The sequence below is a fragment of the Trachypithecus francoisi genome, unplaced genomic scaffold (assembly GCF_009764315.1).
Source record: "Trachypithecus francoisi isolate TF-2019V2 unplaced genomic scaffold, Tfra_2.0 Lachesis_group2, whole genome shotgun sequence".
Lineage (NCBI taxonomy): Eukaryota > Metazoa > Chordata > Mammalia > Primates > Cercopithecidae > Trachypithecus > Trachypithecus francoisi.
The window spans coordinates 16,537,353-16,562,049 of NW_022681465.1; the positions used below are offsets into that span (position 1 = coordinate 16,537,353).

Genomic DNA, 24,697 nt, shown 5'->3' on the forward strand with positions numbered 1-24,697 from the left:
CCCTCAATCCTGGGCAAACCAGGATGTCTAGTCACACTGCATGTTAGTCATCTGCGTCTAGATAGAACATAAGCTCCATGACAGCAAGCACTCCTTTGTTGTATACTTTAATGCTAGAACAGTCCCAGCGGATCAACTGTTCAGTATTTGTTAAACGAATCTTTTGCAGTGCAAAAGTTAAGTCAGATGGTGATTTTTATTTCTGAAAACTTATTTTGAGATTATCAGTATCTTTTAAAATAGCTGAGCCGTGTGGATACTCACTTTGAGAAATGTAGCTAGTATTAGTTTTAACTGGAATAAGCAAAGCAGAGTATATTTTCAAGCTTCCCTAAAAGTAAAGCAAAAGATGGCTATAAAAGTAAAAAACTTCTGGTTTTACTTTTGCCTAGTATCATTCTTGTATGACTGTTCCAGCATCTGTTCTTCAGGTCATTATTTCCTCCCTGCCTCCTCTAATCTATTTTCATGATTCTCCTATTTCAGCATCATTGAACTCTCCAGTTTTACTTTTCTTCTTTAAAGAGGTATTGTTTCCTCCGCCATACTAATTTTCCAATGTACTGTTCTTCTGCAGTCTCCAAGATAACCTTACTCTTTCCCCATAGCCCTCCTCTACAGTAAATACAAGTAATCAGTAATTTTCCTGTAGCATTTTTTATATGCCACTTTTTATGTTCAATAATAGTTGCCTGATGCCCATAAAATAAAGTTTAAATTCCTTTCGTATCTTTCCTTTGGTGGCTTTCGTATCTCCCATAGTCTCTCCCACATGCTACATATTTTTTGTAATATTCTACTGGTTCTAAATTAAAGCATTCCTACCCTCAAGAAGTTTTTTTATGACTTCTTAGGGATGATAAAAAAATATTTATAGTTAACTAGCTGGATCTAGTACAATGAAATATAAAGAAAGAGGGGTAATGAGTATTTAGGATAGAGAAATCTCATGCCATTAGAGAGATCAGAAAAGTTTTCATTAAGGAGTAGACATTTCAGATGGGTCCTAAAGGAGAAGATGGAGGACTTTGTAAGTGGAAAAGGAGGTGGAACAGGTAGAAGAAATACTGTGGAGGGAGGAAAATCAAGGACATATTTAAGAAGAGTGTGTCTAGGTTGGATGAAGCTTAGGATACAAACAAGAGAAAATGAGACTAGAGAGAGCCACGATATCATTGGCAAAAGACTTGGGTTCTTGTGTTTACTGTTCATGCTTCATTTGTTGGAGAGTCACAAAATGTTTCAGCTTATATGGCATCAGGAATAGAAGTGGGCCTTGAGTGGATCCAGCAGCAGTATCTGGAACTAATTGGAGAAAAAAAAAAGAGTAGGTCTACAACCAATACCTCCTTGGTAAATGCAAGGGACTGTTGAGTAAAATCTCTGCAGCACATCCTCAGCACTCTTAATGTGTCTAACCTCTGCTGACAGTACCGCTATCCAAAAAAAAAAAAAAAAAAAAAACCAAATTGATCACTCTGAAGAATTTAAATTAAGATCACTGATATAGTTTGGATGTTGTCCCCACTCATATCTCATGTCAAAATGTAATCCCAGTGTTGGAAGCAGGGCCTGGTGGGAGTGATTGGATCATGGGTGTGAATTTCTCTTGAATGGTTCAGCACCATCCCCTTGGTGCTGTTCCTGCGACAGTGAGTTCTCTCAAGGTGTGGTTGTTTATAAAAGTGTGTATCACCTCCCACCTTGCTCTCTCTTGCTCCTGATTTTGGCATGTGAACTGCCTGCTCCCACTTTGCCTTCTGCCTTGAGTAAAAGCTCCCTGAGGTCTTTCCAGAAGCAGAGAAGCATGCTTCCTGTACAGCCTGCAGAACCCTGAACCAATTAAATCTCAAATAAATTACCCAGTCTCAGGTATTTCTTTATAGCTATGTGAGAATGGACTAATACAACCACCTATGACAAAGAAAATTAGTGTGAAAGTATTGAAAATTAGAATTCCTTCTGTATATCATGACATAGCCCTTAAAATAGTTCACGTAATTCTCAAACTACTAGAGTTATGGTGCACACTGTAACAGTGACAGTACACAGTAACATGGTTCTTGTTTCAGTCTTGGAAGACTTTGGGATAATTTAAAATAAAAGCTAATAAAGTTGCCTTCAAGTCAATTTGTACGCCGGTCACAATATTCTCTTGTGACAAGTTTACTGCTATTCACATTCCTATATTGCAGTGGCACCTTGGTTTTTAAAAGGCAGGCTACAAAGGGGATTGAGTTGGTTGAGGGTAGCCTTTGGTGGGGGTAACAAATATTGAAATTAAAAACTAACGTACACTTATCACATAGTTTACAGTTTCTGTGAATTCTGTGTTCATGAAAACATTAAGTCCTGTGAGAGATTTTCAGTCCCCAATTGTTTTGGCTGTCTACATATGCAAAGACTTCTCTTAATAAGGAATTGAAATTTACAGCAAAGTCTGTTTATCACAGCATTTAAAACAGTATAAATCAACTGGTTTCTGCAGTCTTTGGGGAAAAAAATCTAAAATAAAATCAGTATTTAATACTTAGTGAAATTGTTAAACTGCTTAAAATTATGATCATTGTTAATGTATCAAAAAATAAAACCAATATACTAGTATGATACGTTAGAAAGAGAATAGGCTTTGGGGTCAGGCTGACTTTTTCCTTGACTAGCTATGTGACCTTAGACAATTTATTTACCCTGTTCTTTGGCAAAATGTTCTTAATACCACTTAACTGTAGAGTCATGAGCATTAAACAGGATCCTGTTTTCTATGTCTTAGACCAAGAGTTCGCATACTTTTCCCGTAAAGGGCGAGAGAGTAAATATGCTTTGTAAGCCTGGGTTCTCTGTCACAACTAATCAGCTTCATTGTTATAGCATAAAAGCAGCCATAGACAATACATAAACAAATCAGCATAGCTGTGTTCTAATTAAACATTATTCACAGATGCTGAAAATTGATTTTCACTTATTCTCATGTCACAAAATAGTCTTCTGATTTTTTTTCAACTACTTCAAGATGTAAAAAACGGTTCTTAGCTTGCAGCCCCTACAAAAACAGGTGGCAGGCCAGATTTGGCCCATGGGCCATAGTCTGCCAACCCCAGCCTTAAGACACTTAGTCCTTGCAACACTGTATGAGGTAAATGGTACTACATATTTATTTTGTAGATGAGGTAAATAGGTATGGAGTTATTAGGTGACTTTCTCAGAGTCCCATAGCTAGTAGGTGTTATAACCATAAAACTTACTATTATAGAACCTTATACTTGGTCCATAGAATCAACTGAAATAGTAGACATTTTTGCAACACTCCCATCCATCAATTCCACAAGGATTTCTTGCACTATGAGGCTGATACAGTGCTGGACCCATTAAAAGAAACTTAACGATTCTTGTAAGCTGTTGCTTGTTGATTGCCTTTGTTTTAATGTTTAAAAGAATGGCTTAGTTGAAACACAGGCAGGAAAAAAATCAGTATCTTGGTTTTAGGCAGCCTTTCCACACACCCCTCCCCCAACGTGCTTCAGATACTTTTATTCACCCATTCTCTAAACATCCCTGCGTGATAAGGTAAGAATTAACTTCCCTATTTAATGCTTGGGAAACAGGATGGGGCTTGGGGACGTTATGTGACTTTGACACTGTGTCTTAGGGCCATAATATTAACATCAGAACCAGAATTCATATTTTCAACATCTTTCTTAGTATAAATGCTACAATGGAAATGGAGGAATAATACACAAAAATATAATTCTGAGGCTTTCTAATTTCATCATGATACAAATGATCTAAGACAACAGTAGTTCAGTAAAGGTTTTCAGAATAATTTCCTATCTTGCAGTGAACACAGCTGGAGCAGTGTAAAGAAGTATACCCATCTAGATTATAAACAGTTCATATAAATGTTAAAATCACGTTTTTCTTAAATGTGTATTTGCTTCTTGACTAAAATTAGTGGCATGCTGGCATTTGCCACTTTTTTAAATGGAAGAAAGTTACATTTATTTCAAATATAAGAGTGAGATGCCTAAATATGTTGAATGTATTTGCCAATTACAAAACCTTATAAAAGTCTTCCTAATATTTTATTAAACTGGGAAGCAGGCAGTTTAAAAAAAAAATTCCTTTTGTAGCTATGTAGGGTAAGAAAAAAAGGTATTTAAGGTATTTCAGAATGAGAATATTCAAGCATGGATTGATCTTCCAAAGTGAGCTTCAACTTCTTGAGCACTACTTTATTGCTTCAGATTCAAATACATGCTCAATGTATGCTATTGCCATTGTGTGATTTTGCTCAGTACCTTCTATAGGAAGTGAGCAAAACTTTTCTACAGCTTTCAATTTTAACAAAATATATCCATGGTTCACATTTTAAATACTTCAGTCCACTTAGATTTTACAAACCACTCATTATCAGTTCTTTCAGATGTTGAGGAAATAATGCTATTTATATTCTCATGGTAAAGGACATGTAGTCTTCTACTACACTGGATCAATCATAGATGAAGTGTATCTGCTACTTCATCTTTTAAAACCAGAAACAATGACCCCCACCACCACCAAAACATACATATACACAAACAAAAACCTTCAACATCCTTGTGTTTGTTTGAATTAATAGTTGTGAGGAAGTACCATTATTGTATTGTGTAAATGTGTAGTCACAGAGTCATATACAAACAATATTAAAATTCATACATAGTTAAAATGCTGCTGTCCCTAGAGAGGTGGCATGTCTCCTCGATAGTGGTGATCACAGCACATTTTTCTACTCTACCAACTTCTTCCCCACACCCCTTTTAATTTGTAGTTATTAACATTTTATTCTAGATTTATTGTTCATACCATCACAGATTATCAGCCCTTGAGTTAATCTTCCTGTAAGGTTATCTAGTGACTTATATTCTTTAATTACTTGGATTATTTAACTTTTTTTCTCCTCAGTGAAGAAATGGAAATGACCTTTAAACTTTTCTACTTTATAACCAAGAATATTAAAGAAAGAAGCATACACATAAAAAAGAATACTGGTAACAACTATTTTATAAATATGTAACTGTATTTTTCTTCCTGTCCAGAAACTGTTATTGAATAAAATTCAGGTATATTCCTCCAAAACCCACACAGTTCAGAGATTTTCAAACACCAGGTTTCCATTTGTATTCAAATGGGCAAGATAATGAAGGCACAGGCTCACTTTGTATCAATAAAGGACATCAAACACAGTCATGAGGCACTAATGACATAAGCAATCACAAAAATGTTCAAAGTCTTCAGTAACTCTTCTCCCTTTAACATTTGGCAAAATTCAGTCTAGATATTTGAATACCTTAGAAAGAAAAAATAAATAAGAGTTGCTACATGAAAATGTCAGATTACTTACAATTAGTCTTTAGAAATATAAGGGATAAAATGAAAGGAAAAGAACACAGATTTCCTATATTCTTGGATTATCCTTCCCTTCTGAGGGTCTCAGATGTCTCTGTGCATCTGCCAAAATGCCAGCTGTACCTGAAGATTTAAGAGATTTTTGGTAGTTGCTGGCATGGTCCCTCGACACTGAAAGTTTATATCACAAAAACAAAATTAGCTTGGTGTGAGCTCTTTAGTCCTTTGTTAAAAACCATAAATCAAATTTGGTTATTTAAAAGTGATCTTAAAACGTTTAAAGGAAAATATATATATTCTATCTTCCCAGTAAGAAACAGATTTCATATTTATACTTAAATGGCAAATAAATATATTTTAAAGCCAAGCAAGTTCCTCTCCTCTATACAGACTAAGAAAACAGAGTTATTATGTCTTCATTGCTGATGATCACATCACTCATATCAAGAACTAGTTTCACAATTTTAGGAGACTTTTTTCATGACATAATATAAAAGATACGGGTCTAACTTAAGTCTGAGCAGGCAGAATAGAGCTGTGCTCCCAACATCCCTATCACAAACATATGACAAATGAACAATAAAACAACTGAATCTGTTTATGTCACAACCATTGTCTATGTGATACACAACTGCTTGCTTTCTGTGGGTTAATGCCACCCACTGCAAGACTAGAGATGGCAGTCAGTGGAGCATGCTGCTTTACAAGTAAGCCTAAGTCTACAACTGCAGAAATAACATGGAAATGTTTCAGTCTATCCAGAGTACTTAAATATACTTTTAAATTTTTTCCTAAGAAATTAATTTTGATAGTATTTCCCAAGTCCTTCAACTAAGATACCTTGATAATTTCAGTCTTTTTTACATCAAAATCTATCAGTTAAAAAAAAAAAATTTCCAGGTATTAGGAATAAGGAAGCTGATAACGGCATGTATTCACAATTAATTGTTAATATTTTTCAATGAGTTACAATAAACTGTTTTGCATGCTGTAAAGAAAAAGAATATTTATAGGAGGATTTTAATAATTTTGTTTTTGTTTCTTTTTGCTTTAAAAACCCCTAATATTTATCTCTGACAACACAGTGGTGTGTATAAAGTTCATTTCCATGCTTATTACACAAAAATAACGATCAGAAATATCAATCTATCAGTGTCAGCTGATATATATCCAATTAATTCACTGCAGGAGGGAAAATAAAACAAATCTAAAGTAATCATCATTAAAGCTTATAGTTCAATTTTTTTTCTTTTCCTTTTTTTTTTTTTTTCTTGTTTGAAATTTTTTTGGTGTTTTTTGTGCTCTGTTGCAAGCTGATTCCTAGATTAATGGCCTCCAAGTAGATTTGAAAGGAAACCTGAAGACTTCTTATTTTGCTGTGCTTCTGCTTCCTGGTCTTGTGTAAGTCCCAGTTCACTCTCAATTTGATCCAGCTCTGACTGGTCAAGTAGTTCAAAGTCATCACCTTCTTCAGTGTCTGTGTCCTCTTCTGGGATGGGGGCAGCCTGAGAAAGTGCTTGCTGCACCCCCTCTAACTGGTCTTTGATAGCTGCAGTCACTGCAGCTGTGATGACATCCCCAGCCAGGTTGCTCATCAAGTGAAAGGTTTGGTCACTGTTCAGAGGAAGGGTGAGACCAGCTGCTGATTGCGTCTCTTTGCTTAGTCTGTGACCACTGTCCAACTGTTCCTTCTTTCTCTTGAGCTCAGTGGGCAAACCAAGGCTTAATTCATCTTCATCATTTGTTCCCATGCCATTTTCTAGAGATGGGAAATCTGAAAGATCTCTAGAGAAAACTTCCTCACTAGGTCGGTCAAGATCTGTGAAATGGATAACAGAAGTTCAGACTTAAGCACCTTAACAAATTTCAAATAAAAGTGCTGTCTAAAGATATCTGACTTTAATCTGAACCCTCTGGCAACCTTGGCATTCATCTAGCCTCCTGAGTCAACTTGAATCAGTTGAACCACATACTGAATTCCTAATCCTGCAGCACTCTTTCTCCACAGGGACACAAACACTGCACATCCCTCTATATTTAGCTTTCCTCTTAAGCACAAAGCAGTGTATTTACTGACTTAACATTCACACTTGTCTGACATCAGCTTGAGGTTTTGACTAACGTTTAAGCATTTACTATAAAAATTCCCCATCCTGCTCCTAGGGTGGGAATTACCTTAAGCCAATGAGTATACATGTACATGAAATTAAAAATACTGTAATAGGAAGTTTCCTTGGGTTTTGGTTAATATTATTTAGCCTCAGCATTTTCATACATAGAGATCTATTTCAGCGTCTGTAATCTGTGTTTGTTTTAAGCAATGGAAAGAAGATACTGTTCCTTCTATTCCATACAACCCGAGTTTATAGAAACATTTGGCTCTCTATAACTATAGCTGAAACTGACCATATGAAGATTTAGGACATTTGAAAGCAATGTCACAGTAGAAGGCTGATAGATTTTATTGTTTTTACCTTTCATATAAAATTCTTTTAATATAACAGTTAACTCCCTGCAACCATGATTTGAAATCTTCAATTAATGAAGAGTCTTTTATGTGGCTTGGATTATTAATGTCTCTTTTGTTGAATAAATCTGAGATGGGATCCTTAAGAACAAGGTACTTGTTATTCTTGTTCTTTAAAATATGACCTCAAATTGTAGGTACTGAAAGCTTGTAGAGCTTGAATGACCTTCAGCGATGCTCTTGTTCTAATTTAAAGGTGAGAAAATTGAGATCCACAAAGATTATTTCACCTGTTCCAGGTCATAAAGTTAGGTAGTGACAAAGGCAAGACTCTACTTGGGTTTTCCACCTTCCAAACCCATCTTCTTTCAAACACTGCACAGCCTCCCTCCCTCCTTCCTTTAAAAACAGAAAATGTCTTTTTGGAACATAAGTATAAAACAGTTCATTCATTCTCCTCCTTTATAATCTGCTCATATGTTCAGTATATGGCCAAAACAAGGTAATCCAGTGAGACTAACAAAAGTTAAGTTACTGGACAAGCATTGACTCTCAATTTAAGTTATGGGTATAATTTGCATTATAAAGAATACTGTGCTGTCTTGTTTTTAATTGTACTTTACAAAGAATATACTGGATAAAGAAAATGTGGTACACATACACCATGGAATACTATGCAGCCACAAAAAGGAATGAGATCATGTCCTTTGCAAGGACATGGATAGAGCTGGAAGCCATTATCCTCAGCAAACTAACACAGGAACAGAAAACCAAACACTGCCTGTTGTCACTTATAAGTGGGAGTTGAATAATGAGAACACATAGACCCAGTGGTGGGGAACAGCATACACTGGGGCCTGTCATAGGGTCAGGGGTGGGAGGAGGGAGAGCATCACAAAATAGCTAATCGATGCTGGGCTTAATACCTAGGTGATGGGATGCAAACCACCATGGCACATGTTGACCTATGTAACAGACCTGCACATCCTGCACATGTACCCCTGAACTTAAAAGTTGGAAATAAAAAAAATTAAAATAAAAAACTGTTTTAACTTCGAAGACAAATGTGAGAAACTCCAGAGTCAGCTGGACTCAGGGAACTCGCCCTCCATACTTCAGCCCCTTTTAATGAGGACGAGGCCTAAATGTATAGGATTACCATCTATCTTTCTCTCCCACATTATCGCTTAGGGCATTTCAAAGACATTTCAGGAGGTAATTTTTCTAATTTTTAATTATTTTGTTTTCAAAATTTCTGTCCAAAGGCAGATTTGGACATTGATTTAGATTTTTTTCTCATACTTTTTGAAAAATAGCTTTTGATAATTCATGCACCAAAAAAACACACTTCTAAAGTATACAATTCAGTGTTTTTTAGTATATTCACAAAGCTATACAAGCAGCATCACTAATTCTAGAACACTTTCATCACTCCAAAAATAAATGCATACCAATTAATAGTCACTCATTATTCCCTCCTTCCATCAGTCCATAGCAGCCACTAACTTAATTTCCCTTTATTTGGACTTGTTATTCTAGGCATTTCATATAAATGGAATTATACAGTATGTGGCATTTTGTGTCTGGCTTCCTAGCATGTTTTCAAGGTTCATCTATGTTATAGCAAGTATCAGTACTTCATTTTTATAGCCAAGTAATATTCCACTGTAGAGATATGGTGGTAACATGTTATTTACCCATTCAGTATTTGGCAGAAGTTAAATAGTTTTGTATGCACTCATAAAAATAAATGTGTCCAGAAATATTAGCATACCATCAGAAGTGTCTGTCTGTGGAGTGTATCCTTCTGAAAGGTTGAAGGTCCCATTATCAGTCCAGGATACCTCTGAGACGTCTGTGTCAGACACAGATAACTCTTTGGCAGCAACCGTGAGGCTAATCTGTATTAATATAAATAAATACCAGCGGCACATTTTAAACTGCTGAAGGGAATATTTTGAAAACTCCATAGGAACCCCCAAAATGTCAGAGTAATAAAAACCAGATGGATATTTTTCTTTTGAAATCATTCAGTCATCTTACAGAAATATGAATTTATTAGGAAGATCATTCAGCTTTATATATGTAAATACATTTACAGTCAAACCACACAGGAACAAATTGAAAACTAAACAAAAAATACCTTAGGACAAAGAGCTGAAAAGTCTAATTCACTGTCATCTTTGTGACTTTTTTCTTTATCTGCTTCTGTTGAGAAAAAAATTTGGAAGTTTTCAGTTTCCTAGCCAACTCAGATATAGTGCATTTATTTCATTATGTATTCTTACCCCACATTTCTCATATTCTCAAATACCTCCATATCATTAAATGTTTGCACATAACAAACTTCACATATTTGCAAAGGAAATGATCCACATTAGTGGTTCTCTTAATATTGTCCCTGAAACAGCAAAAACATCCTCCCTGGGAACTTTTTAGAAATGCAGATTCTCAGGCCCTACCCTAGATCTACTGCATCAGAAACTCTGGGCTGGGGCCTAGCAACTCATCCTGTAATAAGCCCTCCACATGACTCCGATACATTCTAGTTTTAGAACCTATAAGGTCTCAAGCCAAGTTAAAAAGTAAAAGATGATTATATTGGCTTTTTCTGTATTTTCTTTTCCTTCCCCTGTTTTTTCAATCCCTTCTTACACAACTTCCACACTCCTAGCACTGCTTGTGTAATTTTGTATTTGTGATAGTCCAACCCAAAATAAAACTAAGTAAATCATAAGTAGCACAATAAAAAGTGTTGAAGCCTTTTCTTTCTCCCCTGACAGTGTGGATTAAAAAGTCAGTTTCTTTCATTGTATATTTGAGAAAAGGAAAGCCTAAATAGGAAAAGGATATATATAACTTTGAGGGAGATTAGCTTCTATAACAATATTGAGTAAAAAGCAAAAGTATCCTCAAATGTATTAAAGGAATTGCCTAAAAATAGCTCGCTAATGTCTCATTTCATGCATAGAATCTAAAATATAAACTTTACCTACCAGATCTCTCACGTTTCTTCTGATTAATATATTCTCCAATTCCAAAATCCAGTTTCAGCAGAACTGACTTAATTTTACTGTATATTTTTTGTCCAATATCATTACATTTAAACAACGGACACAAAAATGCACACAGTACTGAAAGAAGAAAGAGGGTAGAGGTAAAATGCCTTTCCTTTCAAAAGGCTACATACATTTCAGTATTTCACAAAATACTACATTTTTTTACTGAAAAACTTAAGTTTTTTTTTTTTTTTTTTTTTTTTTTTTGAGACGGAGTCTCGCTCTGTCGCCCAGGCTGGAGTGCAGTGGCCGGATCTCAGCTCACTGCAAGCTCCGCTTCCCGGGTTTACGCCATTCTCCTGCCTCAGCCTCCCGAGTAGCTGGGACCATAGGCGCCCGCCACCTCGCCCGGCTAGTTTTTTTTGTATTTTTTAGTAGAGACGGGGTTTCACCGTGTTAGCCAGGATGGTCTCGATCTCCTGACCTCGTGATCCGCCTGTCTCGGCCTCCCGGGAAATGCCTCTGTGAAATAAGTTCATAATTTCTATTCTTTTTCTGTAAGGTAAACATTTTCTACCACCACCCACACACACACACACACACACACACACACACACACACATGCATACCCACGCACACACAATGCTCACAGTCATTGTTTTCAGGTGCAATTAGATCAACTCCCTCCTTTCAATCCTTTTACTCTCAAAATTTATAGAAAAATTACATGCTTTCCAAACAACGGTCCTGGTTTAACTGTATTTATTCAATGCCATTTCACCGTAGAAAAGTTATTAGCCTCTCATCAATAATATTAGGATAATAACCTTATTTCTTTGGGGTTGTTGTAATCATGAGGCTGATGTTATATATGAGTTCTTTTGGGGAGAATGGATTTGAGCTCTGACCATTTGCCATTTGCTTTATGCATTAAGAATACAAAAAGAGGCCGGGCGCGGTGGCTCAAGCCTGTAATCCCAGCACTTTGGGAGGCCGAGACGGGCGGATCACGAGGTCAGGAGATCGAGACCATCCTGGCTAATACGGTGAAACCCCGTCTCTACTAAAAAATACAAAAAAACTAGCTGGGCGAGGTGGCGGGCGCCTGTAGTCCCAGCTACTTGGGAGGCTGAGGCAGGAGAATGGTGTAAACCCGGGGGGCGGAGTTTGCAGTGAGCTGAGATCCGGCCATTGCACTCCAGCCTGGGCGACAGAGCGAGACTCCGTCTCAAAAAAAAAAAATAATAAATAAAGAATACAAAAAGAAGCAAAGATTGCCACCCTCTAAGTACCGTATTCCTAATATTTATTTCTTTGTTCTTTTTAGGAAGTATCCTATATTATATTTTTAAAATAGGAGCTACAAACTCAAATGTCTCTAGAGGCCAAGAAATTGTATGTAAATTTTAAAATCCATTGTAAGAAAAATTGGAAAATATGAGGGTATGTTAAGTGGAGAGTGCCTGCCCCATCGAAAGGTAGCAGTGCCAGATCATAGTTTTCAGGTAAAGGAGAAAATCCATACATTTTAGTAACATTTTTGAGTGATCATTGATGTATAATAAAATACATGTATTTAAAGTGTACAATTTGATAAATTTTGACATGGGTACAACTAAGAAGCCATCACCATAATCAAGATAATGAACATGTCTACCACCCCCAGAAGTTTTCTCATGTTTTTATTCATCCTTCCCTCCAGTCTCCTACCTCTTCTCCCTGTCCCCACCCACCTCATCCCCAGGCAACCGCTGATCTGCTTTGTTACTAAAGATTGTTTGAATTTTCTAGGATAATATATAAATGGAATCATACTTTTTCATCTGGCTTCTTCTACTCAGTCTAATTATTTTGAGATTTATCTTTAGTGTTGTATGTATCAATTTTTAGTGCTAAGTAGTAATCCATTATATGGATATACCACAGTTTGCTTACCCATTCATCCTATTGATGGATGTATGGATTATATTCTGCTTTTGGCTACTACAAATAAATCTGTTATGAACATTTGTGTCTTTGTACTTTCATTTCTCTTGGGTAAGTACCTAGTTGTGGGATGGCTTTGTCATGTAGTAGTTTTTAAGAAACTGCCAAACTGTTATCCAAAGTGATTTTAACATTCTACCTACCCCGCAACAGTATGTGAGAATTCTACTTCCTCTGCATCCCTCCTAATACTTGATATGGTCAGTATTTTTAATTTTAGCCATTCTGGTAGGGATGCAATGGTATTTCATTGTGGTTTTAATTATTTTTTTGAGCCAAAGAACATGCATGAAGGCAAAGGTGTTGGTGTGTTTTTGGGAGGGGGGGCATACAGCTTTATGTATAGTTTTACTGACAAAATTTAACATAAAACTATTAACTTATAATTCTGCCTTTTGCAGCTATTCTTCCAATTTTAAATTAGAGACATGGCTCTAGGAAAATAGAGAAACTTTGTACAGCAGGAGAGTAAAGAATAATCAACTTGTATTATAGTTAAGAACTCATCCCCCCTCTTCAAACTACAGGTCTGTTGACCATAAAGTGATACCATATGCATCACAAAAATTAGCCACATGTTCTACTATACTTACACAGTAGATAGCTGAGTATAACCCCAGGAATGTAACTTCCCAAGATCGTAAAAAATGTGCACACACTACAGACCAGGAGACAAAACTGGAAATAATAGAAATAACATGGGATAGTTATACATAACACCAAGATATTTTGGAGCACAGGATACACACATAATTGTAAATCTATAAGTGACCTATCCGGTTATTACAGATTTTTTTCCAAAGAGCATTGTTTTGCACTAAGGGCTGACTAATGACTGCTGCATTCAACCAGCCTTAGTCCATTTCAGCACTTGGTAATCATTATTTTGAGGACACAGGAGCTAATTCCTGGCACAGAGAGTGACAACTCCCATTACACATGCCTGTGGCTATATTACTGCCAGGTGCAAGAGAACAAAAACTATTATGTCCCCAGAAACTTCTTCTACTTCACTCATTTAAGGAAATTAATGAGGCCTGATAACTACATCTGAAAGTTCAAACTACCACTATAAGCCCACTGAAATTCATAAAAACACAGCAAAACATGTTACAGAAATTAGAGGTATCTATACAAATCTAACGTAATTTACACAAATCTAATGTAATGTATAGCTGCTAAGCTGACAGGATAAATTTATGGCCATCACTATCATCTTTCCTAACCATATATACTGCTCAAATTGACCCCACTTCTAAGTCACTTAGAAATAAACTGCCATTTAAATGAAACTCCTGCAGTGACATGTTTATTTTCCTTCTGTCATTTATGGTTAAAAAAATTCTTGATTGTTTTAAGAAATTTTAAAACAATCAGAAAATATCCTTAATTCCCTTTAGAAACATCAAGGCAGAAAAATTTTCCCATAAAGGCGTCACCTGATCTTTCACACGTCAGTCTTAAACTGTCTTACATTTTTACATCATCTTTAAACAGTGATAGTAAATTAAACTGAAAAGCAAGCAAAGGAAATTCATTCAGGGAGTTTCTAAAAGACACAGGAGGAAGGAATACATACCTCTGACCAATAACTGATGATGATAAAGAGCAAAGGGGTCTAAATCTAAGTTTGATTTTGATTTTTCATGCTTTAGTACAGAGTTAATAAGTTAACAAGTCAAAAGCAGATTAGATGAATTGTAGAACAAAACTAAGACCTGTTTCTAAAACAGCAAGGGCCCTGGAAAGAATGTGAAATTCTATAAATGAAATGGAAAGGCCATAAAGTCAAAGGAACAGATAAACCAAGAAAAGTATTACTACACCAAGAATTTAGTTTTTCAAAGGGATTTCATATTATGCCCTACATTTGCAGCATCATCATTTTAAGCCAATTGACTTGGGGCACATTAATGCAACCCAGTGCAGAAGTTTGAAGTTTAGAATCTTCCAAAAATACATTTAATCACTTCAGTAAAATCAACATCAACAGTACATCATTCCCCAAATACAGGTATCGATGCTTAAAAAAAAAAAAAAGCCTTCAATGAATAAAATAATGCATCCAAATGCAATACTGCCACTTTAATACACTCAAAAAGTCTCTAAGCATAGTTCTATTATTTAATACTATTGAAGTTATGATATTGCATACTATACAAGGTAAAAAGACAGAGATTTTCAATGCTGACATTCCTAGCTCTTCATTCTATCCACGGGTGGATATTCAAGAAACTTGAAAGCAACACTGGAATAGAAAAGGTCTATTGATGGTTCTGCATCTCACCCAAGCTATCAAGACAGTCGATCAGAATTAAAGCTGCCTCTACACATAAAATAATACAAGTATGTGCGCCACTCCATGTAATCCCTTTCCAACCATGTAAGACACTTCCCCTCATGGGTTTTATCTTAATTGGAAAAATACTCATTTTGTTTATATAATCACTATGTTTTTGCCAAAAGTTTTCTTTCTTAAATAAATAAATCATACAAGAACCTCCACTTTTTAGCTTGAAAATAAGATTCAGTTATCTTCAAAAGCACAGTCAAAGAACTATGTATTCATTTCATCTCCCTTTGACTTCAGCACCAGGCTAAATACGATAACTGAAATTAAGACTTTGTTTTCTCCCTAGTCTTGCTGATAAGACCAATCACCATTCATTTTAGCTAATGAGCTAGAAAAATATGTATAAAACGTAAAACCAATCCAATTTCAAAATGTGAGGCTGAGGATTATCTCGTGTTCGCACACTCACAGTTCTGAACCTTGCTGATGCCAACTTTTATGGCATATGTTCTTAGTATAGTATATTTAAAATTGGAGAAATCTGACAAGCTGATAAAATAGGTTAGTTCATTTGTTTCCAAGTAACTGAACATTTTAAAACATACTCCTTTACTGGAAAACTTGCCTTGCCAGGGCTCTGCTGTTTAAAAAGAGACATTTCTTGAAGAAATATGCTGAAATTCATCCATGATTCTGCAATACAGTGGCTGAGCCTGGGTCTTTCATCTGGTTTGGAATTGATAACTTCCCAGCTAAAGAGACAAAAAGAAAAAAATATTACTGAACTTTAGGTGATTCGTTCAACATTTATGGCTTTGGCAAATATTTATTGAGCATCTACTGTTGGCCACGCCCTCCGGAAAAGCCCTGTGAATTCAGAAGTGAACTATCCAGACACTCGCTTCAGGAAACTCATGCCAAAAGAAACAATTAGCTATTTAATTAATTGTATATTTACAACCAGGGAAACACTAAGGGAGAACAGGGTGAGGCTTAGGGATGTCCTTAATGAAGAGTCATTTTTAAACTCAAATATGAGATGGATCAGCAGTTTAATCATAGGGTTCCAGATAGAACAACATGCAATATATGCAGAGGCCCTGGAGTGGGAAGGAGCTTAAATGTGCTATCCTATTGAGTCTCAACATGGCTCCAGCAAAGTCAACCAGAAGAAGAACATGTGAAGCCGGAGACGTAGGAGGAGACTAGGTCATGGAAGGCCTTGTAGGAACTTGTTAGAGAAACCTTGGAATTAAGCATATAATATTAAGAATAAGCACCAACAATGTATTTTCAATAAATATACAAATTATATATATATACACACACACACACACACACACACACATATATATATACATACATACCATGTACCATGGTTGGAAAACTATAGAAAATTGTTAAAAGGATCTTACAATATCCTCTATTTTTCCAGAGTACATTTTCCTAGTCATCATCTAGAATGTGTTGAGTGTGATGCATGGGCCGGCAAAGAGCTTTCTCCCTGCCCTCATTTTCCACAGGAACCTCAGTGAGCTAAAAACTAGAAACAATCACTCCAGGAAGAAGACGCATGTAAATACATGTCCTTCCCTAACATTACAATGACATAAAGCTTAATTCCTGCTTTTGCAATCCTAACTCATAAAAACATACCAGTTCAAACGATCCCTGTTAAGGATCCTCAAATTCATTCATTTAAGAGATTATTAAGAGAAGTGCCTACCATGTTGAAGGCACTGCCACAGAGCTATGGATATGGCAATAACAAAAGCAGCAAAGTTTCTAGCAGAAGACAAGGATTGTTAGTGAACTATCATCTGAGCTATGGTAGAGTACTAGGGTGAGGCTGATCTCTGGATTCAACTCCAGTAGCCCTAAGACAAGTCAAAACTATCTTCGCCCTTAGATGCTCAACTATACAGAAGCTTGTGTACATACAGATTCTGTGACTTTTAATATATTTTGAATAGTAAGGCAATTTGTAAATTACAATTCCTTTTTATAAAAATAATTTTAATCCAAGTTTAAATGAGTGCAATAGCATTTTTTAAAAAGGGGAAGTATGCCATTTTCCTTCCTCTTTGTTCTTTCAACCTCAACTAATGCTCTGAAGAGTCACTGAGCTACCAGTTGTCCTGGCTGATGTTATTCCTACAGGTAGATTTGCTGTCTGTCATAAGAAATGAACTTTTGGGCATGGTTTATGCATCTATTAACTCTACCCACTCTTCAATCACTGAACAAATCTGTTTTCACTGGGACCATATCTGGCACCAGGTTTGCATACCCCATGATTCCACATCTATTAAAATACTAAGGGCATAGCTAAGGAGCAGATATCTGTGGCAAAATCTTGCCAGGGTTCTGCTGTTTAAAAAGAGACATTTCTTGAAGAAATATGCTGAAATTCATCCATGATTCTGCAATACAGTGGCTGAGCCTGGGTCTTTCATCTGGTTTGGAACTGATAGCTTCCCAGCTAAAGAGACAAAAAGAAAAAAAAAAATTAAATGTGGTCATCGGGGGGTGACTCTTAAATGGAGTGACTGTTTCTAGTTTTTAGCTCACGGAGGTTCCTGTGGAAAATGAGGGCAGGGAGAAAGCTTGTTGCCGGTCCATGCATCACACTCAACACTGAAGTGGTCCTAAAAATAAAAATATTAAATATTAAATATAAAAAAATGTGGCAAAATCTTGCCAAGGTATCTGCTTAGTGGGAAAAGATTTTGCACCGAAGAGCAAAGGCTTTGTGGCAAAGGAAATGCAAGGTTATTAAAATGCAGTCTGTTTTCTCAGAACAATATAGATTTGCTGCAAATTGGCACGGACAGGCTAGGCTACTGTTCAGTTTAATGGGACCATGAAGATGACAGAAAACATTTTAATCTAGGCTCTCTATGCATACTGAACAACTATTTAAGGATTCATTTGAACTGTTTGCCAAATATAATTCTAACAAAAATCAATGAAAAGCTATAATGGAACGATTTGTTATTTTCTCTTAAAGATTAAGATGGAATAAACGAACAGATTAAGATGGAATAAACAATCTCCCACCTAGGCCTTCCAAAGTGCTGGGATTACAGGCATGAACCACTGTGCGAAGACAAAAAAATATTTTTTTGAATGAATGGTACTTTGTACAGATGCTGGAACTTTGTTCTAATATCATCTTTAGGATTCATGTCTTGGAAATGACACCATATCCATATTTGTTTACATATTTTTTATTATTGCTTAAGTAAATGTCCCCAAATTGTAAAAGAGCCTAGTATAATATTAAATTGCCACTATAGAGATAATGTTAGAACAAAGACTTCATATAACTTAAGATGTTTTATAGAGATTACAATGAAATAACTAAAAACTCTCTTTTGCATTTAAGGGTCTTATCTATTTTCCACAGTGGACTTCAAGTGGACATCATCTATCCATTAATTTATTCATTTATTCAATAAAAAGTTATTAAGTTTCCCCTTTGTGTCTTGCATTACACTAAATGTGGAAAATACTGTTATTTCAAAAACTTGAATGCTGATGGCACTATTCCTCTGTGTCTATAGATAAACACGATTTGCTGGAAAGAAAGAAAAAAATAATCTTTGACTATCTTCCATACTCATAAGAAAACACTCTTAATTATATTACATTTTTCCCCTTTTAAAAAGCCTCACATAATCATTTTTTGGGACAATAAATTTCATCATTACTTACATTTTTATTAGCACAATAAATTATTAATTGATATTGAATTTTTATAATCACAAACAGAAACGAGAACTTCACTGTGTACAACTTGAAAATAATATCTAACCAAATGGGTTTGTAAAGAGTAATAAGTGTTTGAGATTAAAAATAAATGTTCAGATTGTGCTGAATAAAATTTAATGGAAATATATATGATTTAAAAAGAAAATGTAAGTTCCAGGGTGAAGAAAAGATGTCACTCCACATCTTTTCTTCTGGACCAAAAACAGATGCTCTCTGGGAGTTTAATAATAGTTTTAAATTGCCCAGTGATTAATTCTGAGTACCGTAGGAACTCACATTTCTATAGTCCTCCAATGAGTTTACCATTAATTTATGTCACCACAGTTCAATTTAGGTTACATGGAATTATATAATTTGGCATGAGATGGGACATTTGATGTCAACTTTTCAAATTCCCCTATTTTATAGGTGAGGAACGTGAAATCCAAGTTTTTGCAGCTAGTGTGAGGCAGAGCCAAGACCCAAGGCCAGGACTTTGGGTTTCCAATACAGTTCTAATCCTTCAAAATGTGTGCCCTCTTCAAAGGTGAATATATTCAATGACATTCTTTGAAGAGACCACATGGCAATTCAGAACGAGAAGGAACATTTCATGTTCCTCCCCACTCTTTCCTGGAATCAGAAGAGATGAGGGTGATTGACCAATACCAACATGCCATCATGCAGGAGCAACCCTTTCCAGGAAAACAGAGCACTTCATGTGCAGAAACCAATACTCAGCGGAAACCAAGATCTATGCTTAGTGCTTGGTTGACGTTTAACACAGGTGTCATCTGCATACACACACATACACATGCTGAGTTGCTACGTAATGAAACTCTAGGTTTTCCTAGAGAGCCTTATTTGGAAAACACGTAACTAGAAAAAAGATCTCCTGTGAATGCTGGGCAAGGCTTGGGGAACAGATCTTTTCCATGGTGTGTGGCTGCCTTCCCACCATCCTTGGCACTGATCACCATGCAACATAAGGCCCAACTAACATAAAAGGAGATGAAAATACCTAAGGCTTCAAAACATTTTGAGTTTATACTAAGTTCCTAACCAAACAATACAAGTTTTCTGTGACGCTAAACTAAGGGAGAAAATTCATTACCAGTAGCTTTATTAATATTTCCTCCTTAGCTTCAAAGAGAACATGTACTTTCCAAGTTCAAAGAGAAATAGGTTTTTTGGTTCATCTTTCTATACATCTTCCCTCCCTCTCCCCAGTCTTCCAGCTTTCTCTCACACTCTTGCCTTCACTAAGGAGTGAACTCACCACACACTCCAGCCACAAGATAAAGACCATTTAAGAGTCACCCGCTGATGACCATCATCCCCAACTTTCCATCCTCACAGCCAGTTCAGTGCAAGTAGTTCCCAGGGAGAAGTCACTACAAGTCCCAGCCATGCCATCTTTCAAATGGGCTTTGCTCAAGGATCTGTAACTGTAAATGATTCCCCCAAAAAGCCCCAGCAGATGCCATCTTGTTGAGTTTTCGTTCTTAACTAAAAACTAGTCAGGTGTTTTGATGAAGACCATTCTGCAATCAAGCAATTCTTTATCAAGGAACCCTAAGCTAGGGCAAAGTGCTTTTTCAGCAGCTGAAGAATTTCTAGTTTTACCTGCCAGTGAAACTCTAAGGGAACAAAACATGGAAAGATGGCTCCTTGGACAAGCAGCCTCACTTTGTCCACCAAAAAGGAGGTTTGGCTTCTCAGTAGAATTGCAAGCCAACATCCCTTCTTTCTTCCTCCCTGTCCCCATTAGAACACAATTTGTTATACACATTAGGTGGTCTGGCCAAATAAGCCCTTCGTGCAGTTCCTGAAGATGTAGTTGTGAGACACCCAGGGCATGGTTTAAGCAGCAGCTTTCTGGGCCTTACTGAAGAGACGGAGGTGGAGCAGGCCTGGGGGAGGCTCAGAAAGCTGCCTTTTAACAGGTGTCCCAGATGATGCTGAGGCAGGTGTTTCTTATCCTAAGAGTCACTGTGAGAAATCTCCTTGATAAAGTAACATTGAATTGAAGAGGGCGACTTCTGCTTCTCGGCAAGATGGTGTGAGAGGGAGCTGATATACCCAACCCACCTGAAACAATCCAAAGGCAATAGAGAAAAAATCTATGGAACAACGATTTTCAAAAATCTGGGCATTCGGCAAGGAAGGACAGTGACTCCTACGGGATGATAAACCAATAAGGGAGTTATGTGATCACCCAGCTCTCTGCCTTGAGTTTTCCTGGCCTGGGAGCAGAGGCAGCAACCCAGGTAACACCTGGCAACTCCCTGAGTTCAGGAGACACAGCTGAGTTTCCAAAAAGGTGCTCCAAGGGGCCAGAGTCTGCAGGACCCAGTGCTGGAGAGTAGAGCACAGTGCAGAAGGAGACAAAGGGAGAGGTCTGTTGTGGGGGATTCCTGGAATCTTCAGCTGAGGCTTGGCTGGCACAGGCATGTGAGGAGCCCAGAGGCCAGGGAAGAGCCATCAGAAAGGACTAGAAGGAACAGTGTCTTTTGCCAAGAATGACACCTGGTCCTACCAACTAGACTGAAAAACCTCAACATTCACAGACATGGGTGGAATACTCAGAAGGGTCTTGCCTCAGTAGCAGAGAATAATCAGTCCTAAACTAAATGCAGCTCTGGTCCTAACAAGTCTTAAAAGCACACCTTAGGCCAGGTGTGGTGGCTCACGCCTGTAATCCCAGAACTTTGGGAGGCCCAGGTGGGCAGATCACAAGGTCAGCAGATCGAGACCATTTTGGCCAACATGGTGAAACCCTGTATCTACTAAAAGTACAAAAATTAGCCAGGCGTGGTGGTGTGCGCCTGTAGTCCCAGCTACTCAGGAGGCTGAGGCAGGAGAATCACTTGAACGTAGGAGGCAGAGGCTGCAGTGAGCTGAGATAGTGCCACTGCACTCCAACCTGGGCAATAGAGCAAGACTCTGTCTCAAAAAAAAAAAAAAAAACCAGACCTTAAAGGGATCAAACTGATTTTAAGTGATTCAACCACCATCCGTAGGATACAAAGTGGTGAGTTTTGTTATGAACCAAATAACTCAGTCAAACTGGGATGTGAAGCAGTTCACTTATTTTACTTTCATGTGTATCTTTTAAATTATTGTGTACCTTTGTTCCCTTAAAAATATAGTTATCAAAACAATGTTTAAATATTCTAAGATTTGTCTTTGTGTAGTTTAATGCCTACATAATGGAATTCTGATGCACTCTGCCGGCAGTTTCAGAATGCAGCACACAGTATACTCCATTAGGGGGTTCTGTAAGACTAAGAAATACGACACTCTTGTGCTCTTTAAAAATAGATTGTAATTCTGTAAGAGAGAACATGTGCTAGCAGCCTGTTTCATCTCTTTCACCAATAGTGTCTTTGAGCACTAGAAAAAATAACGCTGCAACAAAATGAATCTTGGCATAGAAGAAATAGCATCTCATTATCATTTAACTTCTGTTCGTTTCAATAAATATGCAATGAATGTACATTAACTGTCACCATTCCCAGCCCTGGGACTGAGAGTTGACTAAGGCACAGCCCGTAACCAATAAGTTAAAGTGTACATGTGACCCAAGAATGATTCAAAGCACACACACTCATGATACGTGAAATGTTTAAAATGGCATTTAATTGTATCTAGGGCTATTGGAGATACATGAATTTGAAAACTAAGTTGGGGATTGGATATATGAGGAGAACTTGTTAAATGTAAGATCTTTTCACTATTGTACATTTTACAGGACAATGTTTTAGCATATACTAATGAACTTAAAAGTGTTTTTACAACTCAGTTATTTTTGAAAGCAAAAAATTATATTTTTAATATATCAAAGCTAAAATCTTTTCATGTACTTCTTGAGCTTTAGATTTGAGGAGATAATTGCCAACCAGAGATAGGAAACCTGGAGTAGACAGAAAAAGAGAGGAAGGGAAAAAGGATCTATGTGAGGCAGGGAGAGAATATGAATGAATCCTGATAATCTTGTTTGAGTTCTTGGGTCCTGTCAGGCCCAAAAGGCAAGGTGCAAAGCAAATCCGCCCATGGACATCCCCCATGATTGCACCCAATTCCCTTGTGCCTTAAGCTGGTTTCTGGCATTTGTAACACAAAATAAAGTGCCACATGTTTCAGTAGAAGCAATGGAAAATTGTTTAAAATATTTTAAATTATGAATAAATGTAACTATAAAAAAAGTTATAAGATTACACAGATTACTATAACAGTTTTATTTAGATGGCAATTTGTAGTAGAAAGGAAAGATGCAATTAGGTTATATAATAAATGAAGCAAAAGCAGTTTGTTAACAACTAAAGGGGGTTACAGGCAGCATAAAAAAGAATAGCTAACACTCCCCAGGGGTCAGGGAGTGAACAGCATCTTGTAAACTTACTATCTTGTTCAATCCTTAGAACCAACCTGTGATTTACTGTTTATTATTCCTATTCAACAGATTGAGGAAGCTGAGGCCCAGATACATCAGCTATAGTATCCAAGGTCACAAAATGAATACACAATGGAATAGGGAAGTAATACATGGAACTGGGAATGCACCGAATGTGGGGCGAGATACAGAAAAAACACTCTCTGGTTTGGAACATGGGGACCACTGCAAAGATAAGTAGGAAAGCACATTAGGGCAGTGCCGCGGGCAGGATTATGGATCCCTAAATGCCAAGCTACACAAATAGAAATCAAAATAGCTAAAAAGCGGCTTTGGTTCCCAGGTGAAACTCCTTGGTCCTAAGGCGTCTAGATTCTTATTTTCTCTCTGAACTCCTCCAGCTGTTGCCAAATTAGTACCCACAAAGTGATTCCATAATCATGAATCCAACTTCTCAAACTTAAATTACAACATGTGCCCATAATAATCATGACCATGGCAACTATCTGCTGAGCTCTCCCTGTGTGCCAGGCACTATGTTAAGCACTCTGCCTGCATTGTCCCAATGTCCTCCACGTGATCACCCTATGACCCCATCCCCATTACAATACCCTGCAAGGTAGGGTTATCTCCATTTTACCCAAGAGAAAACTGAGGCTGAAAAGGGCTTGAAACAGGGCAGATCTCCTGGTTACTGACCACAACTGTCGCATCTGGTAACATTCTTTCATGGCAATGATCAATTGCTATTTATGACATTTGTAACACTGACTCCCTATTAGACTTTAAATTCCATAAAGGAATTCTTGGTCAGTGCTCTGTCTTCAGTAGCTAACAGAGCTTGACATCTATGAGGCACATAAAAATATTGAATGAATATAAACAGTAAACATCCAAAGAAGAAAATGTCAAAAATAATTAACAGTGGTTATTTAGTGGTACTATGTTTTTAATTCACTTATCTGAATATCTGTATACATTACATGTTGGTAATAATTAGCATGCATTCCTTTATATGTATAAAAATATACAAAACAATAGACAAAAAGTTCTATTAAAAATCTGGAAAACAACTGTCATCTATATGGAAGAGTTTTGTTTGTTCTTTTGTGCAAATAGGCAGTTAAAATACCTTCAAAATTAGCTAATTAGGAAATACGGGCCAGGCACAGTGGCTCACACCTGTAATCCCAGCACTTTGGGAGACAAAGGCAGGAGGATCCCTTGAGCCCCAGAGTTCACGACCAGCCTAGTCAACATGGCAAGACCCCGTCTCTACTTAAAAAAAAAAAAAAAAGGGAGGGAGGGAGGGAGGAAGGAAGGAAGGAAGGAAGGTAGGTTGGTTCATATATTCCAAGACTTTCTGGAACTGGAAATCAGTATTTCATATGAGATTTCTGCTGGCAAAACTTGAGCCTTAA

At 36.9% G+C, this 24,697-nt stretch overlaps 1 protein-coding gene across 3 annotated transcripts in view; it reads right to left on the minus strand.

The window, feature by feature from the left end:
- Positions 1-5,019: 5,019 nt before the first annotated feature.
- The window catches only part of RETREG1 (reticulophagy regulator 1), a 146,841-nt gene continuing 127,163 nt past the window's right edge, over positions 5,020-24,697 (minus strand). For all 3 annotated transcript variants that reach the window (XM_033178829.1, XM_033178830.1, XM_033178832.1), the window contains 6 exons: positions 15,753-15,879; positions 13,428-13,512; positions 10,846-10,983; positions 9,993-10,057; positions 9,624-9,750; positions 5,020-7,201 (listed from right to left, as the gene is read on the minus strand). In XM_033178829.1, the coding sequence (XP_033034720.1) occupies positions 6,708-7,201; positions 9,624-9,750; positions 9,993-10,057; positions 10,846-10,983; positions 13,428-13,512; positions 15,753-15,879 (1,036 nt within the window). In that variant the 3' untranslated portion in view covers positions 5,020-6,707. The remainder of the gene's footprint in view (positions 7,202-9,623; positions 9,751-9,992; positions 10,058-10,845; positions 10,984-13,427; positions 13,513-15,752; positions 15,880-24,697) is intronic.